Source organism: Dasypus novemcinctus, chromosome 5, assembly GCF_030445035.2.
Source record: "Dasypus novemcinctus isolate mDasNov1 chromosome 5, mDasNov1.1.hap2, whole genome shotgun sequence".
In the NCBI taxonomy this organism is placed as follows: domain Eukaryota; kingdom Metazoa; phylum Chordata; class Mammalia; order Cingulata; family Dasypodidae; genus Dasypus; species Dasypus novemcinctus.
In genome coordinates, this window is record NC_080677.1 from 71040741 (window position 1) to 71061028 (window position 20288).

At 37.4% G+C, this 20288-nt stretch overlaps 1 protein-coding gene across 1 annotated transcript in view; it reads left to right on the forward strand.

Annotated features, from left to right (window-relative positions):
• Positions 1-20288, forward strand: part of PCLO (piccolo presynaptic cytomatrix protein) — a 376758-nt gene that overhangs the window by 170817 nt on the left and 185653 nt on the right. Inside the window, exons 4-6 of the mRNA XM_071215189.1 lie at positions 1677-2414; positions 11002-16075; positions 16431-18445. Coding sequence (XP_071071290.1) covers positions 1677-2414; positions 11002-16075; positions 16431-18445 — 7827 coding nt within the window. The remainder of the gene's footprint in view (positions 1-1676; positions 2415-11001; positions 16076-16430; positions 18446-20288) is intronic.

Genomic DNA, 20288 nt, shown 5'->3' on the forward strand with positions numbered 1-20288 from the left:
ATCTACATTGGCTGTCTCTGGGGTCCTGCTGTGGCGTGCATAAGAGTGACCCTTTGACGACCTCCTGACTCTTTTTTGAAGACTCTTAGCCATATAAACTCATTTGTCTTTGCCATTTACCCCTTTCATTCAAGGTCAAAAGCAGTTTTTAACACATGATCCTACATGTAAGCTGAGATATTCTGCTAGTCTGATTTGACCTTTTTATTCAAGGTCTTTTTCTTGTTACATCACCAGATGGTGCTTGGTAGTAATCCCTTGGCACCAGGGAGTCTCATCCCCAGGAGTCATGTCCCATGCTGGGAGGAAGATAATGCTTTTACATGCTGAGTTTGGCTTAGAGAGTGACCATATTTGAGCAACATGGAGGCTCTCAGGAGGTAACTCTTAGGCATCCTGCAGTTGTAGGCCTAGTTCATATTTCAGGCACACAGACCCATAAGCATAGTCATCAGTATCAAGGGCTACTTTTAGTGTCTCTAAACAAACTGGAACCTGAAATAAGATATGAAACTTAGGTCTCTGGGAGCGTTCTAGAACAATAAGTAAACTCTGCAGCTGAGCAACCAGAAAGAGTGGTTTGTAGGAGATTAATTTGAAATTAAACTTCTCAAGACAATGCAGTATTATTTGTGTGACCATCCAAACCTGAATCTGAGAGATTGGATGGTCCCTAAATGGTAAGAAAAATCACAACACAACTCAAAAAGGGAGAAATTCTGCAAAATTATTAAACATAACCTGTCTTTCATGTGATCATTTGTCATGCATCCTGATGAAAGAATAATTTTCAATTTTAGTGTGCTTTTTATACCCATCACCCACCCCTGGCATCTGCAAAAATAGTTTTGGTGAGAATTTGCATTTTTTAAGGAGCACCTTAGTTGATTTGATGCAGGTGGCTCTCAGATCACAAGCTGAGGAACTTGACTTATATCACTGTGAATTTCAAATCACAGTGATATAAGGAAATATTTTAGTCAGCAAGTCAGAAAACTCTGTGAGAAAAGCTACCAAACAACAACTTGATCCTGTGAGTGCTTCCTGCTCAGTTACATGTGGAAATGTGATTATAATTAAGAATGAAGTTATTTTCTTAATCCTAAATCTAATACAGAATTATGTACAAGAGATTCTTGAAAAATTCTATCTATACCTTGAAAAGCTCTACTCTGGTGAGTAAAGCTACGTTTGACCCAAATCAAGAGGTAGGAAAATAAAGGCTAAATCCTAAAAGAATGTTGGATTAATTGGATGTTAAAAAGAAAAGTGCTGTAAAATTGAATAGTGTTAGTATAAATTTATGATGGAAGTATTAATTTTGAAGGCACAAGGCTTAAAAATAATTTTATTTAGAACACATGTGGATTTCTCCCCGCCCCCCCAAATAGATTTCCCCCAGGCTCATCTTTAATACAGTATTCTAAGTCCATCATTAATACAATTTTCATTTTTTTTTATGTTGAGTACAAGTTGCTAGTCTCTAGAAATTCTTCACATTTTAAGATTTCAAATAATCTTTTTGCAAGTTTTCTAAAAACTAGTTTCTTTGATTTTGAAAGCAGTGGCCCACCTTTTCCATATACAAAAAAAAGCTACTAGGAATTGCTGAATTTTAACCTTAGTAAATACACCAAATACATTGTATCTAATTATTCATTCTCTTTTATTTGCAGATCCAAGAATGGCTTTGTTTAAATTGCCAAACCCAGAGAGCAATATCAGGACAGCTTGGAGACATGGGCAAAATGCCACCTTCACAGTCAGGACCCAAAGCATCTCCTGTGCCTGCCCCTACAGAGCAACTATCTCAGAAAACAGCCATGCCTGCCCAAATAAAAGAGAAAAAGAAGGAACAAGAAGTAAAAGCAGAAGATGATAAAGTCATACCAGAAAAAGTAAGAGAAGCACCTTCAGTTGAAATATTTCACCCAAAGGTAACCATAGATCAAAAACAGGAAGAGAACTTACTAGAGAAAGACAAAACTTCTGCCCCAGAAGGAAAAAAGCCACCCTCAGAAGAAAAAAAGTCATTCCTTGAAGGAAAAAAGCCACCCCCAGAAGAAAAAAAGCCACCCCTGGAAGAAAAGAAGCTAATCCCTAAAGAAACAAAGCCAACCCCAGCAGAAAAAAAATTGCCCCCAGAAACAATACCATCAGCCCTAGAGGAGAAAGAGAAACATGATTTGCTTAAAACGCAAGTACAGATTGCTAAAGAGAAGCCCAAAGGCGATGTGGCTCCAAAGGCTGTGCAAGAAGAGAAACCCCCACAGTCCAAGATGGAAGATGTACCAGCTGTCAAGGCTCAGAGTTTGCATGAGAAAGATGATGAAATGACCCCAAAAACAGAAGAACAGGCACAAGCAGCACGAATAGCGAAATCTGATCAAGAGGAAACTGGAAAAGAAAAAACAGTAAGTTATGGTACCTAAGCTTTGCATCTTTTCATGTATGTAATTTGACTTTTACACACCATGCAAATTGCTTAATAGTAATTATTTAAGTGAAGGCCTTCAATCAATTAATGGCATTCTCAGAAAAGTGCAATAATTGTTTCCTGAAATGAAGAATTTTGGCTTTTTGACAAATTAATCAAACTTACATAAAAGTGTAGATATGAAATATATTTTCAATCTGTTATGTCTATCAAATAATGTATCAAAATTTGATAAATTATCATCTAGAGTAATAGCTCAGTGTTTTCTACAGTTTTAAGGTACTGCTTTATTGTCACTATGAACATACAATGAATATCCTCGTTTAATGTAAAATAATTTGTGTGCTTATATAATTTACTATTCACTTAGCAACTGGATTGTGTAAGTCATCAAGTTTCTTCCCATTTGAAAGCCTTTTAAGGTACGGTCATCAGCCAGAGAATGATTAAATAATTGTAATTTTTTAAAAATAGTGTAGCTAAAATTCAGACCAAAAATCATTTAAAAATTTACAAAGTAAATTTTTTTACTTTGTACAGTAGGTTCTGTTAGGAGTTTAGTTCAATGTGTTTAATATTGAAGTGTTAGTTAAAATCCAAGAATGTATATATATTCTATTATAATAAATATATCCCTTTCTTTAGTAGACACTTAGAGAATTCCATCTTAACCCTTATTTTTTAAAGCAATTATTTCATTTTTAGAGTAACTAAATTTTTAGAGCTGGTAGAGATTTTACATCATATCTAACTGACTCATTTTAATTCACAGATGTCAGCAATGATGTGCAGGGAAATTAGATAACTTATTATTATTAAAATATACTAGTATTAATAGTCTAGAACCTATAATCTCGTCTTCTGGCTCAGATTGTTTTTTGTTTATGATTTTAACACATAATTATTAGCCCATCTCTGGTATATGATACATCACCCATTAACTGAATATTGCTGATCTTCCTTTGTTATATGAGTTAGTTAGTCCAAAAAAAAAAGGATGCCTATCTACTGTCCATTCTAATGGCTGGATCTAGCCACTACTGCTACCCCACATCCTGTCCCCTTTGTTTTTCCTTGTTAACCTTTTGGAGAACCTAATACTCTTTGCCATGACCTCCTTTGTAAAACTATCCTCGCTCTTCCATGATCCTGTCTCCTCCCGGTTCACTTCTCTTTCTCACTCTTTCTGATGTTTGCTTTATCTTCATAATTTCCCTTTTCCCAATCTCCAAATAGTGATGTTTCCCTTGTTTTCTTGAGTTCTGCCTTCTTCACTCTTAGGATATCCCCATTAATGATTCCTAAACTCACTTGTACAACTTCAGCTTTTCTTTGAATGACAGACCTGCACATTCTACACTTCTTTAATCTAATTTTTCATGAGATAGTAAATCTCAGTGGTTAAAATAATTTCATAGTTACTCTCCATCCCAATATAAAATATTAAAAAAATATTCTTCATAATGTGAAAATCTCAATGTTTTGCAGTATAACACATCACCAACATCCTGAGGAACTCTTTCCAATTATAGCTTACCTATAAGAGATGCAATAAATGAATTGCACATGAACTGCTATTTCTGTAACCTTGCTTAAGTATCTTTTTTAAAAAAATAATTCCAATCAGAGAAGCCAATCTTCAATATTTAATATAGTATTTTCATTAAAATATATATGTACCTTTATTGAATAAGTCACTCTATACTGAGGCTCTTTCATCATTGGTACATATTTCCTTAAGGGACTCCAAATAGTAACTTTTAAAATAGTTTCTTGTTGAAGGAGAAATAGTAAATATTGTAAGCTCAGTATGTTAAAATGTCTATACTTGACTCTACTATTACTAAACCTTACACTGATTGATTTGTTTTCAATCTTTTTCTTCTTCTTAACCCTCCCATTGTTATTTTTTTGTTCCTTCCTGCAGTATTTGCTAATGTAGGAATGCTTTTTGGTTTGTCACCATATTGTTTTCCTCATATTACTTTAGCCACATTAATATGGCAGAAAGAACAAGTGTTTTCCCAAATGATGTGTGACATTTTTGTCTTTTAATATCAAATAAGAAAATGCAAAAGAATATCCTAAATGTTTATTATTCAATTTAGTAAAATTTTGTTAGGTACTGGGATACTCATTTGCTGAAGATTACAGAGATTTGTGATGGTATCATAATATCACTGGCTGTACCTCCAAAGCATATTATGTGTTTAAGGCAGGATTTTTCACTAGTGATAATAGACAAGCATATAGGTTATAAAAAGTTTTCTTGATGAAGCCAAACATTTTTGACCAACTTCTTGACAGATGTGATTTAGTTTGGTCATCATTGATTTTACCTTGTAATATCACTGGTGAAAAGCTTGCAACAATATGAAGAGTGTTGGCTTCTTTATTAAACTATATATATTTTTTTCTTACATTATTACTATTGTTGTTAAGACATGAATTATTATGCAGGAACTTTTTAATGACTCTTATCCATTATACAAAAGTTGGTTTAGTTGAAACTAATAATATAAGCCATAAATCTGCCTAGCTGAACAATAAGCAGCAGTTTCCTAAGTGTGAGCAAATGAAGTGATGACCTCACCTTAACTTCTCCTCATAATATAAATCCCAGTTTTCGCCCAGAATTCCTAATAGAACTTGTGATCAGCTGACATAAGTGAGAGAGAATACTGATATTAATCTCTTTATTAAATATTAGTAAAATTTCATTGATATCCTATTTTGGATTTTAAAAAATACAATAAATAAAAAAAATTTTTTCTTCTAGTATTCTATTGGATTACCTCAATGCTTGAGGTAGCCCCCCTCGTAGTTGCACCTCACTGTGGAGACTCCTGTCTAAATGACTTAACTTGGCTTTCTCACCTTCTGGAAACTAGCTCCAATACAACTTTCAAGCACCCCAAGATATCCTCCCAAAATGAGAACTCATAAACCAGCCAAACATGCCTTTGTGGGATTCCTTGTTGTGCCTTTTGTTTCCTCCCTACTGATCTTTTACTCAGGCAGCTTTCTCTGGACTTCTAGGCCACTCGGGTGGTAACTTCTCCAGGAGCCTATTCTTTTCTTTCTTACCGGCAGGCACCTTACCTACTGCTGAACTCCATGTATTCCTTAGATTTTTTAATATTAGTTTTTGTTTAAATCCATAGGCATTTACAGATGTAGAAACTGAATCTCCTTGCCCAAGATCACACAGCTTGGAAGCAGGAGAACCAGGATTATAGTATTGTTCTGATTCTAAACACTGTGCTCTTAGCCACAGAACTTGATGCTCTTTTCCTATCATACTTTAGAGCATTGCTTTTTCAATATTATAATGATTTTTCCCTCCTAGACACTCCCATGACAGTCCCAAACATTTTGTATATAGCGTTTACATTATTTATATATCTTATTTTGTATTTTAATTTGTCAACTGTGCCATAATATTAATATAGTCTGTGGTGTACATTTCTTCATTGCCACTTAATTTTCTATCTCCACCTACTTTTATCTTTCAAAATATGTTTATTGAATGAAATTAAAAGTTATCCTGAAGTATAACAAACAATGTGAAAGGTACACCTTTTTTAGTTTAATATTTTAAAATTTCATGTGGGAAAAGAATTATATATTTTTTTAAACTACGTACTTAAACAGAATTTTGAGTCTTCATCTGATATATTATGTTGAAACACTGCAGCCTTCCTTTTAAAATCCTTTAGTGTATATGTATTTTTATTGCTGGTTAAAGTGATCCAGGGGTTAGATGACAGCTGTATAATAAGGCAGAATGAAAAAGAATTAGGTTTTCTGTATGGAAGAGGGTACCTGTATGGTGGGAGTACCTGATACTTTCCTCCAGACCCAGTGAACTTTATAGACTTAATCTTTGAGTTGTGTCCAGTTTTAGAACATTCAGACTAGCATTTCACGTTGACCCAAACCTTATAAATGATTAAATGTAGTTCATTTGTTATTTTATTTTGGCTCATCAAAAATAAATCACTTGGAAAATTAAGCAAAATATTGCATACTTTCTTTTTACAACTTTATCTTTAACCTAGACTTCAGTTCTTAACCCCAATACCTTCAATGTGGAAAGCTAAAAATTTCAACATTTGCAAAAAGCTGAAAGAACCAAATTTGGTAGTGCAGACTACTAGTGAAGGTGCCAAGATATAACATGGTGGGAAAAGTTTCAGATGGGGCTCAATTCATCACTGATCAGTTCATAGTTCAATATCCCACATGGTCGTGGGATATTGGAAGGAAAAACTAATGGAATTCTGCAGTCTCTTTTAGTAAGTAAAAAATGAATCTCGTGCCTCTAAAGATTTTGAGTTATTGTTTCCTCTGCTCAGTCTAGGGAGGCCCAAGTAGCCATATTCTCTACCTGGGAAAAGTACAATACATAATTAAAATAAAAGTCAGTGTAATAGAGTCTAATGGTAAATGTACTTGAAAAATACAGAGAAAATGTGTTTCTCAGGGGAATTGAAATATAACATTGCTATTTTTTAAAGTATGCCTAAATTATGATTGTTTCCACTCACTGCCCCTCTCAACAATGACAAACAAAATTCTTATGTGAAGGGTAGACACTTAGAACTTTATTTTTATGCAAAAAGAATAAATTGTATTTTATATAAAGTGAAAAGATAATGAATAACACCAGCTCCTATTATCTATTCAAATATTCAAATGAGAATGGTGCATAGATTTTTAAAATCAGTAATACTTACATACTCATGTAATGTATATGGATGTGTGTACTAAATATCTGTATCTCCATGTTTAATTTAGAAAGAAGTATTTGAATCTATTCATTTCATTATATCTTAATATGTTACTAAACAGCTTATATATTCTTCTTTTAATTAAGTATAAAACTATATATTTTTTAATCTACTGAGAGAAAACTCCCAATCTTGGGGATTTAGAAACTTGAGAGCCTGAGCCCGGTTATGCCATCAACACATGAATCTGCAGATCATATTCCTCTAGATTTATGCACTTCAGACACTCATTTGAAGATTGAATAATTAGAGAAAACAGGATCCATCTTACACAATGTTTTACATTATTCTTTGTTTCATTCTTCTCTCTTCCATCCTCTCTCTCTTATTTGGTCCAATTATTAACTTGGTAGGAAATGTCCTTAATGAAGCAATGGTTTGTCATGTTAAATTTGTACACACAAGTTCATTTGCATTAATACAAACTTCATTAGTACACTGGTACCCACATACCTCACAAAGTGGAGCGAATAGCCACAGGAGGAAGGAAAGAAGAGAGGGAAGAAGGGAGGGATGGAGGGAGGGAGGGATCCCTCCAATCAGCACCTCTGGATGTCAATATATAAAGAGATAGAGAAGGAGGGAGGGAGAAAGGAAAGAGGGAAGAAGGAAGGAAGGGAGGGAAGGAGAGAGGGAGTCCCTCCAATTAGTAGCTCTGTGTGCCAATCTTTATATATGAAGAGCAACCTAAAAAAAAGAAAATTAGCAACAAAAATGAATGTAATTTGACAGCTAAGCCAGTTAATGTGAAGGGAAAAAAAATGGGATCATGAATTACTCATGGCAAAATAAGTACATCATCAGTTTTTTCTTCTGAAAAGTTCAATCAAATGTCATTTGGTAAACTTACTTGATTTCCTTAACATTTCCAGACATTTTATCTTAGACCCACCAGCCTGTAGAGAAAAATCTCTGCAGACTTTTGCCACCACAGATATGGAAGAGGAAGAGTCATTTAGGCAAAGAAGTCATTGCAATATCATGTTAAGTAAATAATGGTTGAATTCTGTATGGTATGTGGAGAAGAGATGAGGTAGTGAGTGGCAGAAAGAAGAAGTAGGTAAAACATAGTACTGAGAGGAGAAAACAAATCATGAACACAGGAGGAAAAGGAGCATAAAAGAGTTGTAAGGTAGTCATTTTGATATTTCTATGTATTAACCTTCTGTCTAATGTCTCTTAATTAATTTCCCTTGTTTCATTATGTATGTCTGATCCTAATATTACCTTTTTTTGGTAAAGTGTCAGTAAACCTTCAGATTCCATTGTATGAAACAATAATTTCTCTTTTATTATAGTCAATGAATTGTTATATATAGCAATAGTTACATTTCCTCCATATGTGTCTGAACCAGCGGGGGCGGATTCCAGGGACCTGTGGGAAGAAGTGGGGGCAGGGGTACGAGAACAATGGAGGCAAGACAGGATTCTGATCAAGCCTCATTTATTGGGGGTAGAACAAGGGGATTTATACTGAGGGGAGGGAACATGTCCACAGGTGGTGGGCTGGTCTTGCTGGTGGCAGACGTCCAAGGAGGGGATTGGCTCAAAGTTCATGCCGGGTCTGCAGAGTTTCACGCCTTGCACCTGCGTGCTGCTGTGGTTACCAGTTGTGGCGGGAAGGGGAGAACAAAGAAACAAGGAGGAAGAAGGAAATGAAGGGGCAGGGCTGAGGTAGTTGTGAAATCCGCCCATGTTGTTGGAGGCTGTAAATAGATTTCACAGTGGGTGGCTCCCCACACATATGTGTAAAGTTTTAGTAGATTGTTATGATTTTTAATATATGTAAACACAAAATAAAGAATATAAATGAGACTATCAGAATATTATTATGAAAAATCATTTTTTGTGACCTCTTTTCAAAAGCACCACCATTGTTATAGTGTTTACTATGATTTAGTGAAGGATGGGTAGGACTAGGGTGAAGAAAGACAAGCAGTAAAGGACATAGAAAGCATATTGGACTCAATAAATGTGCTCTGTCATTGGCATGTGAACAGATGGAAATGTCCCTCTACTGTTACAATCCAGAAAAGTTTTACTGGAAGGCTGCTTCACCTGTGCTTGTCTCATGAATGTGTTGTTCTTAAGAGAAAGGAGCCAAAGTGAGTTGGATCCCATCAGTGATGCTACCATAGTCGCACAACTGCAGATAAGTAATCCTGCCCTAAAAAGATATCCAGAATGGCCCAGGGCAGTTGATTCTAGGTAAAACAAAGAGAAGGTATTGTGTTCTTCACTGAAGTTGGTTAAGAATATGTCAGAACTGTCCTTTTGAATTGAGTCATGTTGTGAATTCAGCAAAAGCATTTTACCTTATAACATATCAAGGAATATCTTTATACAAATAACAATTTATATTGAAATGGAAAAAAAAGAAGAAAAAGAAAGGAAATAGCATTATTTTGCCTTTTGTACAACCTGACATCACTTCAGATGGGCAGTTGATAAGTCAGAGGATCCCACACCCACATGTCCACTGAAAAGAACAAGATAGTTCACGATAGAAACTTAATGGAATCGAGGTGGCTTCCAAGGCCAGGGCTAGATGCAGTGTGTCCTTGTGCAATTCTCCCTTTGACTCCTTCAGTCCATAGGGCTGTGGGGCTACTGTGATACTGTCCTCTCAACAAGGAATCTAACTGGATCAGTTGGATTTCACTTTTCTCTGCATCACAAGCATTTTATTATGGCCTCATTCAAACAGTCTCTGTGTTTAACATTTTCAGTTAAAGCCTCTTTGATTCTTGAACCAGAATTATTCTCATAGCCTCTTTGCATCCCGAGGAAAGCAGGATGGTCAAGGCTGTGGTATGCCTGCCCTGTGTCTCTGCTGCCTCCTCCCAACACCCTGGAAAGTCCGTGCTTCCACTCATGAAAAGTTAGTTATATACTGCTTGAAGGGAGAGTGAAGATAAGTAATTCTCCAGTTATTTTGAATATAAGAAGATTTTTATTAATGATATCTGTGAAATACTTTTGAAATGTGCTGTTGCAAGTAAATATGATTTACAATAGTACAAAAGTAATAGCTGCAATTTTCCTTTTAGCTAAAGTGATGAATCAGACCAATTATTGCATAACTTTTCTGAAATTTACAATTTCTAAACATTCATTCCCATTCATATAGGATAGTTGTATTTACAACAATACCTATATGTATACAGAGTTTTAGAGCTTTTCAAGTGTCTTTTAAAAAGCAGGGCTTTGCTTGAATCTCTCAGAAATCCATTGGGGTAGGTGGGGCAAAAATCATTATGGCCATGTTACCTTATTTATTTTTGTTAAATAAAATTTCCAAAATCCTGTACCAATGTAACCATACACGAATCCTATCTTCTAATACTTTTTTCCATTTATTTTGCCTGACCTCATAATTCAAAAGTATTAATTATAATAATAGCAAAATTATCATTAAAATTTTACTTCACAATTTGAACTTCTTCCCAAAATAAATGACTTGAAAAATAATCATATTTTTGAAGGAAAGTGATATTGAAATGTAAAGGAATGGAGTACTGATGGAATAAAATAAAATGTTATTGAGAATTGGCATTTAAATTAAACTTAGGTTACACAAATCTAGTGTTCATCAATATAAATCAACTGTTTAATTGTGCAGATTCAATGACTTCTTTTTTTAATACTGGGGTAGAGTTGACAAAATTCCCATAATTATTTCTCATTTCTTAGTAGTTACTTAAAAGTAGTGGAGAGGTCAAGCTATTAGTTTAACCATGTTAAGTTTTCCTGTATCTTTTCCTTCGCTAGGAAAAGGAAGATGACAAATCAGACATCTCAAGTTCTCAGCAGCCGAAAAGCCCTCAAGGTCTGAGCGACACAGGATATTCTTCTGATGGAATATCAAGTTCACTTGGTGAAATTCCAACTCTTATTCCCGGTGATGAAAAGGATTTGCTAAAGGGACTCAAAAAGGACTCTTTTTCACAAGAAAGCAGCCCTTCCAGCCCCTCAGATTTAGCTAAGTTAGAAAGTACTGTCTTATCCATTTTGGAAGCTCAGACTAGTACATGTGTTGATGAAAAGCCAGAAAAGAAAACAGAACCCTGTGGGGTTACTCCTGATCAGCCTAAGGACCAGCAGAAAACTCAAACTTTTCTTGAAACAACAGAAACTACTATCTCAGAAGAGAAGCCCAAAGAGAGTCAAGAAGAAAAGCAAGACACTTTTAAAAAAGATGGGCAAGAAGACATTCCTTCCAGAAAAGACCATAAAGAAAAGTCTGAGTTTGTCAATGACATAGCTACCAGAAGACAGTCTTATGATTCAGTTGAAGACAGTAGTGAAAGTGAAAACTCACCTGTTCCACGAAGAAAACGGAGAACTAGTGTTGGTTCATCAAGCAGTGATGAGTATAAACAGGAAGATAGTCAAGGATCAGGTGAGGAGGAGGACTTCATTAGAAAACAAATCATAGAAATGAGTGCTGATGAAGATGCTTCAGGCTCTGAGGATGATGAGTTTATTAGGAATCAGCTCAAAGAGATTAGTGGTAGTATAGAAAGCCAGAAGAAGGAAGAAACAAAAGGGAAAGGGAAAGTAACAGCAGGGAAGCACAGGCGACTGACTCGGAAAAGTAGTACAAGTTTTGATGATGATGGAGGGAGACGACATTCATGGCATGATGAAGATGATGAAACATTTGATGAAAGTCCTGAACTTAAATACAGAGAAACCAAAAGTCAGGAGAGTGAAGAACTTGCAATTGCTGGTGGAGGAGGACTACGTCGATTTAAAACAATCGAACTCAACAGCACAATAGCAGATAAGTATTCTGCAGAGTCATCACAAAAGAAAACAGCTTTGTATTTTGATGAAGAGCCAGAATTAGAAATGGAAAGCCTGACAGATTCACCAGAAGATAGATCAAGGGGGGAAGGTTCTTCTAGTCTACATGCTTCCAGCTTCACTCCTGGTACATCCCCTACATCAGTGTCATCACTTGATGAGGATAGTGACAGCAGCCCAAGTCACAAAAAAGGAGAGAGCAAACAGCAACGCAAAGCTCGGCACAGATCACATGGCCCTCTTTTACCTACTATTGAAGATTCTTCAGAGGAAGAAGAATTGAGAGAGGAAGAAGAATTATTAAAGGAACAAGAAAAGCAGCGGGAGTTAGAACAGCAACAGCGAAAGAGTTCTAGTAAAAAATCAAAGAAAGACAAAGATGAGCTTCGAGCTCAGAGAAGAAGAGAAAGACCAAAGACACCACCCAGTAATCTCTCTCCCATCGAAGATGCATCTCCAACAGAAGAATTACGCCAGGCTGCAGAAATGGAGGAGCTCCACCGTTCTTCTTGTTCTGAATATTCACCTAGCATAGAATCTGACCCAGAAGGTTTTGAAATAAGCCCAGAAAAAATAATAGAAGTACAAAAAGTTTATAAATTGCCCACAGCTGTGTCTTTATACTCACCAACTGATGAGCAATCTATTATGCAGAAAGAAGGTGGTCAAAAGGCATTAAAAAGTGCAGAGGAGCTATATGAAGAAATGATGCATAAATCCCACAAATATAAAGCTTTTTCAGCAGCAAATGAACGAGATGAAGTATTTGAAAAAGAGCCCTTATATGGTGGGATGTTAATAGAGGATTATATTTATGAATCTTTAGTAGAGGACACATACAATGGATCAGTAGACGGCAGTATGCTAGCAAGGCAAGAGGAAGAAAATGGATTTATGCAGCAGAGAGGTAGAGAGCAAAAAATAAGGCTCCCAGAACAGATGTATGAAGATCCTATGCAGAAAATTACAGACCTTCAGAAAGAGTTTTATGAGTTAGAGAGTTTACATTCTGTTGTGCCTCAAGAAGATATTGTTTCAAGCTCTTATATCATTCCGGAGAGCCATGAGATAGTGAATCTGGGTAGTATGGTAAATTCTAGCAGTGAAGAAAAAAAATTATTAGATGCTGATGCTGCCTATGAAGAACTCATGAAGAGGCAACAGATGCAGATAACACCTGTATCCAGCCCAACCCAGTCCCCCATTGGGAATGATGTGACTGAGTCTGCAATGGAGTTTGACAGGGTGCCCGATGCATCTTTGGCATCAAGTGTTCTCTCAGGAGCATCTCTTACAGATTCGACCAGCAGTGCAACGCTCTCTATCCCAGATGTTAAAATAACCCAACATTTTTCAGCAGAAGAAATTGAGGATGAATATGTAACTGATTATACAAGAGAAGCTCAAGAGATAATTGCCCATGAATCACTGATTTTGACCTACTCTGAGCCTTCAGAAAGTGCTACATCTGTTCTGCCATCTGATACACCTTCTCTCACATCATCGCTTTCTTCAGTTTGTACCACAGATAGCTCCTCACCTGTTACTGCTCTAGATAGCATAACCACAGTTTATACAGAGCCAGTGGACATAATTAAATTTGAAGATTCTGAGGAAACATCATCAACTTATTTTCCAGGCAGCATTATAGACTATCCAGATGAAATAAGTATATCTTTAGATAGGGCTACCCCACCAGATAGTAGAACTAGTGCTGATCATATTGTGATTTCCTTATCTGATATGGCACCTGTCATAAAATCTGTAGGAACTAAATCCAAGGGGCCTATTGCTGACGTATCTATATCTGAAAAAGAGCCAACAAAGAAAGTCAAGAAGGAAACTGGGAATGGAGTTATTCTGGAAGTTTTGGAAGCTTACAGAGATAAAAGGAAGGAGTCTGAGGCTGAACTAACGAAAATTAGCATATCTGAAACTGTGTTTGATGAACCACCTTCTTCTGTTACAGCTCTTCCAGTGAATGAACAGGTTTCAACTATACACTTTAAATCTGAAGTATCTGAAGAGGCCTTTGGTCAAGAAAAGCCTACATCCCAGTTACCATCTGGCAGTCCTCCTATTTCCTTTCTTCCAATGAAAACTCGTCCATCCTTCCAAAGTTCTTTGGACACAGCAGCCCAACCTCCTCCCCCTCCCCCTCCTCCTCCCCCTCCCCCACCCCCTCCACTCCCACCTCCTCCTCCACCACTTCCTCCACCAACTTCACCAAAACCAACTATTTATCCAAAAAAAAAGGTTATAGTTACAGCTCCAGGGACTCTAGCTGCTACATCTACCCCTCCTGTTGATGTTGCTACTTTAGAGACCCCAGCTGTTTCAAGGATTAATGGGTTACCCATAGCAAAAATATGTACCCCTGCACCTCCTCCTGTTCCTCCTAAACCATCTTCAATTCCATCTGGACTTGTATTTACACACAGGCCTGAGCCAAGCAAACCTCCAATTGCCCCTAAACCAGCAGTTCCTCAACTTCCAGTAACTACACAAAAACCAGTAGATACACACCCCAAACCAACAGGCTTATCCTTAACTTCAAGTATGACATTGAATTTAGTGACATCAACAGATTATAAATTGCCTTCCCCTACTTCTCCACTTTCCCCACACTCTAACAAATCCTCACCAAGATATTCCAAATCCCTCATGGAGACTTATGTGGTTATCACATTGCCATCTGAACCTGGGACTCCAACAGATTCTTCAGCTAGTCAAGCAATTACCAGTTGGCCCCTGGGATCGCCTCCCAAAGATCTGGTTTCCATTGAATCAGTGTTTTCTGTAGTTGCTCCTATGACAGCTTCAGAAATTCCAAGTTCTTCAGAACAGAGTCTGTACTTTGCAGGAGCTTTGGAGGCATTTTCTTCTGTCCCTGTCACAACACTGTCTTCATTTCAAGCATCCCCTTCTTCAGTTACACAATTTCTCACAAATGAAGTTCCCAAGGCTGAGGTGTCAGCAGCCAAAAGTATAATCCCTGGTGTTGGTCCCAGCAGTGTCTCTATGTCAATTCCTTCAGAGCCTCTTGCTCTAGATACTCTACATATAGAGAAGTACCAGTATAAGATAAATGGAAAGTTGCAACTCGTGGGTGATGTCATTGATCTGAGTACAGTACCAAAAGTAGAAGTAAAAGTAACCGAAGAGTGTATGGATCTTTCTGCTTCCGTAATGGATATGAAAAGGCAGACCACAGCAAGTGAAATTTTGGGGAGACAAATTAGTACTGTCCAACCCTCTATTATAAATCTCAGTGCCACTTCATCAGTAGTGACCCCAGTAACTCTGGTCAGTGAAACAGTTACTGTTGTCACCTGCACAGCTAGTGCAAGCTACACCACAGGGACAGAAAGCCTAGTGGGTCTAGAACATGCAGTGACAGCACCACTCCAACTTACTACATCAAAGTATGCTGAGCCCCCATATAAGATACCAAGTAGCCAGGCCATTCCTACACTCAGGGAGGAAGTACCAATAAACTTATCTGTAGGTCCTTCAGCACATGCAGTGACCTTGGCTATTACAAAGCCTGTCACAGTACCTCCTGTAGGTGTCACAAATGGATGGACTGATCGCACCACATCACAGGGAATCGCTGATGGGGAAGTAGTGGATCTCAGTACCACAAAGTCTCATAGAACTGTTGTAACAGTGGATGAGTCTACATCAGGTGTGATGACCAAAATAATAGAAGATGATGAAAAACCTGTTGATCTTACTGCAGGAAGAAGAGCTGTGTGCTGTGATGTGGTTTATAAGTTACCTTTTGGAAGGAGTTGCACAGCACAGCAGCCTGCAACCACTCTTCCCGAGGATCGTTTTGGTTATAGGGATGACCACTATCAATATGATCGATCAGGACCATATGGTTATAGAGGGATTGGGGGAATGAAGCCCTCCATGTCCGATACTAATTTAGCAGAAGCTGGACATTTTTTCTATAAAAGTAAGAATGCTTTTGATTATTCTGGAGGAACTGATGCAGCAGTAGACCTAACTTCAGGAAGAATTACTACAGGTCAGTATGATATGGCAGCAGACCTTTCCTTGAAATATCACTATGGTGTGCCCCACCTCATTTCAGGATGAAAATGTGATTCCTTTTCCAATTTTTAAAAATATTTCTTTGGATTTTTTGCAACTTGTTTTGGAATACATATGCGCTTTTGTTTCTTCATTTTTTATTTGTCTGCACAAAGCCGCCTGCATGTGCCTGCATGTTCCACATTGCTTTTATTCCGCATTTAATTAGGCTAACCTCTGGATTTGCATGCCATCCCATTCATTATGGTCATCAAGATGAGAGGGCTTACAAACCCAAAAGGCATCATTCATTCTGGGAACTGGACTATAACTCTGCCCCTGTATTTCAGGTGAGGTAATGGATTATTCAAGCAAGACCACAGGTCCATATCCAGAAACACGACAAGTCATTTCAGGTGTTGGGGTTAGTACCCCACAGTATTCTACAGCAAGAATGACTCCACCTCCAGGACCTCATTATGGTGTGGGGAGTGTTTTGAGGTCATCTAATGGTGTTGTCTATTCTTCAGTGGCAACACCAATACCCTCTACATTTGCTATCACCACACAACCTGGCTCCATTTTCAGCACCACTGTGAGGGATTTGTCTGGTAGGCATACAGCTGATGCAGCAACTTCATTATCTGCCTTGCACCAGAGCCAGCCAGTGCCTAGATCATATTTCCTAACAACAGGTGCCTCTGAAACAGACATTGCTATAACTAGTATTGATATCAATGGCAGCTTGCAAACTATTACTATGGATACTCTTACCACTGAGACAATAGACTCTGCTCCCACTTTAACCACAGCATCAGAAGTATTTTCTGAAGTGGTGGAAGATGAAAATGCTCTTTTAGTTGCCCCTGAAGAAGATAAACAACAGCAGCAGCTAGACTTGGAACGTGAGCTCTTGGAACTGGAGAAAATTAAGCAGCAACGCTTTGCTGAGGAATTGGAGTGGGAACGCCAAGAAATTCAAAGGTTCCGAGAACAAGAAAAGATCATGGTTCAAAAGAAGCTGGAGGAGCTGCAGTCTATGAAGCAGCACCTTCTCTATCAGCAAGAAGAAGAGCGGCAAGCCCAGTTCATGATTAGACAGGAGACGTTAGCACAGCAGCAGTTACAGCTTGAGCAAATCCAACAGCTGCAGCAGCAGCTTCACCAGCAGCTAGAGGAGCAAAAGATTCGCCAAATCTATCAGTATAACTATGACCCATCTGGAACTGTCTCTCCACAGACCACTACAGAGCAGGCAATTTTGGAAGGCCAGTATGCTGCCCCAGAAGGAGGTCAGTTTTGGGCCACTGAGGATGCAACCACCACAGCTTCAACTGTTGTAGCAATTGAAATACCACAGAGTCAAGGTTGGTACACAGTTCAGTCTGACGGTGTTACACAGTACATTGCTCCACCTGGCATTCTGAGTACTGTTTCAGAAATACCTCTAACAGATGTTGTTGTAAAAGATGAAAAACCACCCAAAAAGAGAAGTTCTGGAGCTAAAGTACGTGGACAGTATGATGAGATAGGGGAAAATATGGGAGATGATCCCCGAGGTTTTAAAAAGATAGTGGACAGTGGAGTACAAACTGATGATGAAGATGCAGCAGATCGGAATTATGCCAATAGGAGAAGGAGAACTAAAAAAAGTGTTGATACCAGTGTCCAAACTGATGATGAAGATCAGGATGAATGGGATATGCCTAGTAGATCAAGGAGAAAGACTCGTGTAGGAAAATATGGTGACAGCACTGCAGAGGCTGACAAGACCAAACCCCTTTCCAAAGTCTCCAGCATAGCTGTTCAAACTGTGGCAGAGATATCTGTACAAACTGAACCCGTCGGAACCATAAGAACACCTTCAATACGGGCACGAGTGGACGCCAAGGTCGAAATAATTAAACACATATCGGCACCAGAAAAGACTTATAAAGGGGGTAGTTTAGGATGTCAAACAGAAGCAGATTCAGACACACAAAGTCCTCAGTATCTGAGTGCCACCTCTCCACCCAAAGACAAGAAGCGCCCGACACCTTTGGAGATTGGTTATTCATCTCATCTTCGGGCAGATTCCACACTACAGCTGGCTCCTTCCCCACCCAAATCTCCAAAAGTCCTTTATTCACCCATTTCTCCACTTTCACCAGGCAAAGCCTTAGAATCAGCCTTTGTACCTTATGAAAAACCCCTCCCTGAGGATATAAGTCCACAGAAAGTACTGCATCCAGACATGGCTAAAGTTCCCCCAGCAAGTCCAAAGACAACCAAGATGATACAGCGGTCTATGTCTGACCCTAAGCCTCTGAGTCCAACAGCAGACGAGAGTTCCAGGGCTGCTTTTCAGTATACCGAGGGCTACACAGTAAGTGTGATTCTCTTTTTAGTTAAAGACAATGATGGGTTTATGTTAATCATGTGTTTGCAGACTTTAGAGAGTGATAAAATTCATGGTTCCTTAGAAAATTAAAATTAAATTTCATTGAGGACTATTTCATTGGAAATTTGGAAAAAATGGAATATTAGACTTTCACTTAAATTATCAAAAATAGAAAACACATTATGTGAGGCAAAACAAGGAAGATGTTTATTATTTTATGAGCTAAGATTTCTATAACTAAGAATAAGAAATTCTTATTCAAAAGCAGGCGTATCCTACTTAATAAAATATAGTATCATTCTTTAAAAAATGATTGATAAATATGATAGTTTAATTTACAACAAGATTTATGTTCAGATTAAAAACTCTCCTATTACACTAGTTTCTGAACTGTAGGTCTTAGAAACCTGAAGCTGTTACTTAGGGTTTGCTGAGATATTGCTAGATTTCTACTGACCAACATATGTAGAGCATTACTGATAGGGTGAAAAAATATGCGATTATATATGGCTGCAATTCTGTTTCTAAATATACAACCATATCAGTAGTCATATATATAAATAAGTAATTCATTTCTAAATTTTCTAATTTCATAACATTTTATGTTATTTCTCAACAAGTGGATCTTAAAAATAAAATAGCCTTCATGTGAGTGGTGGTGGTCATAGCCATATATTAATATCATAAATGGGCTCTCATGCTTGAACACTCTGTGAACCCCTGTTCTGGTTCACTGATATTTTATCCAATTTATAGAGGATGAAATTTTAGGTAGATTTAGATAGAAGTTCGTTTTTAGAATAAAAAATGATTTTTACTTAGTGTAGTGTGTTATATTCATTTTTACATCTGTGGCCTATAGATTAAGTTAAATATTTATTTGGAGAACTTTTAAAATGTGATTTTGGTACGATTTTAGAGTAATAGTTAATGCTTCTCTCATTAGGAAAAAATAGGCTTTTTCAATTAGTATATTGATCATTTACTTAATATATGACTGTGTACTCTTAATTCCAATGAACTTATTTAAAGAAGAGATTCAAGTTGTTAATAATCCCCCCCCCCCCCCCCGTATTCAGTTTGGAGTTGGAGATGTGCCTTCTTTAATATGGAGTAATTGTATACAAACTCAAAGGTATTATTCTATTGGGTGCACAACCATTTTATAAAAGGCAGTGTGTTATTGTTGTTTTTAACACTTTAGATATTTTGAATCCAAGGTGTGAGTTGTGTAATTTGTTTCTATGCAAATGTAGAGGTATCCATCCTTTGAGTCTATTTAAACTAAATTAAATTAATTTCTTAATTATAGGCATGTTTATTAAGTAGTTTAGATTCTTAATTTTCACAGATCAGTAAAGTTAAAAAGTCGTATCACTCAGTAGGTATGGAGATAACACAATAACTCACCTAATACATCATGAAAGATGAATTTTATACTATATGAGATTCTGTGGCAGCATCCCCTCTTCATGGAAGTGTCACTATTGATTTCAAAGAGGAGGTTCTGAGACGTGAAGGCTGAGATCCCTGTTGGACCATGAAGAGAAAAATTGAGATAATAACATACAAATGTTGAAACTGATGAGCAGACATAGAGCAAAAAGGAGGAAGTGGAGGTTTACTGTAAGTGGAGTTGGAAGAGTAAGGGCTAGATTAGAGAGGGTCATGAGGCCTTCTCTTGGCTGTGTGGAGCCTAGTCCAATCCACCATCATCTTTCATTTATATTGTGCACTTGCAGTAGCCTCTGGACTCCCTCCATTCTTCCCTCACTTACAGCCAGTTCTCCATAGAGTACCCAATGGTATTTTTTAAATAATATAAATT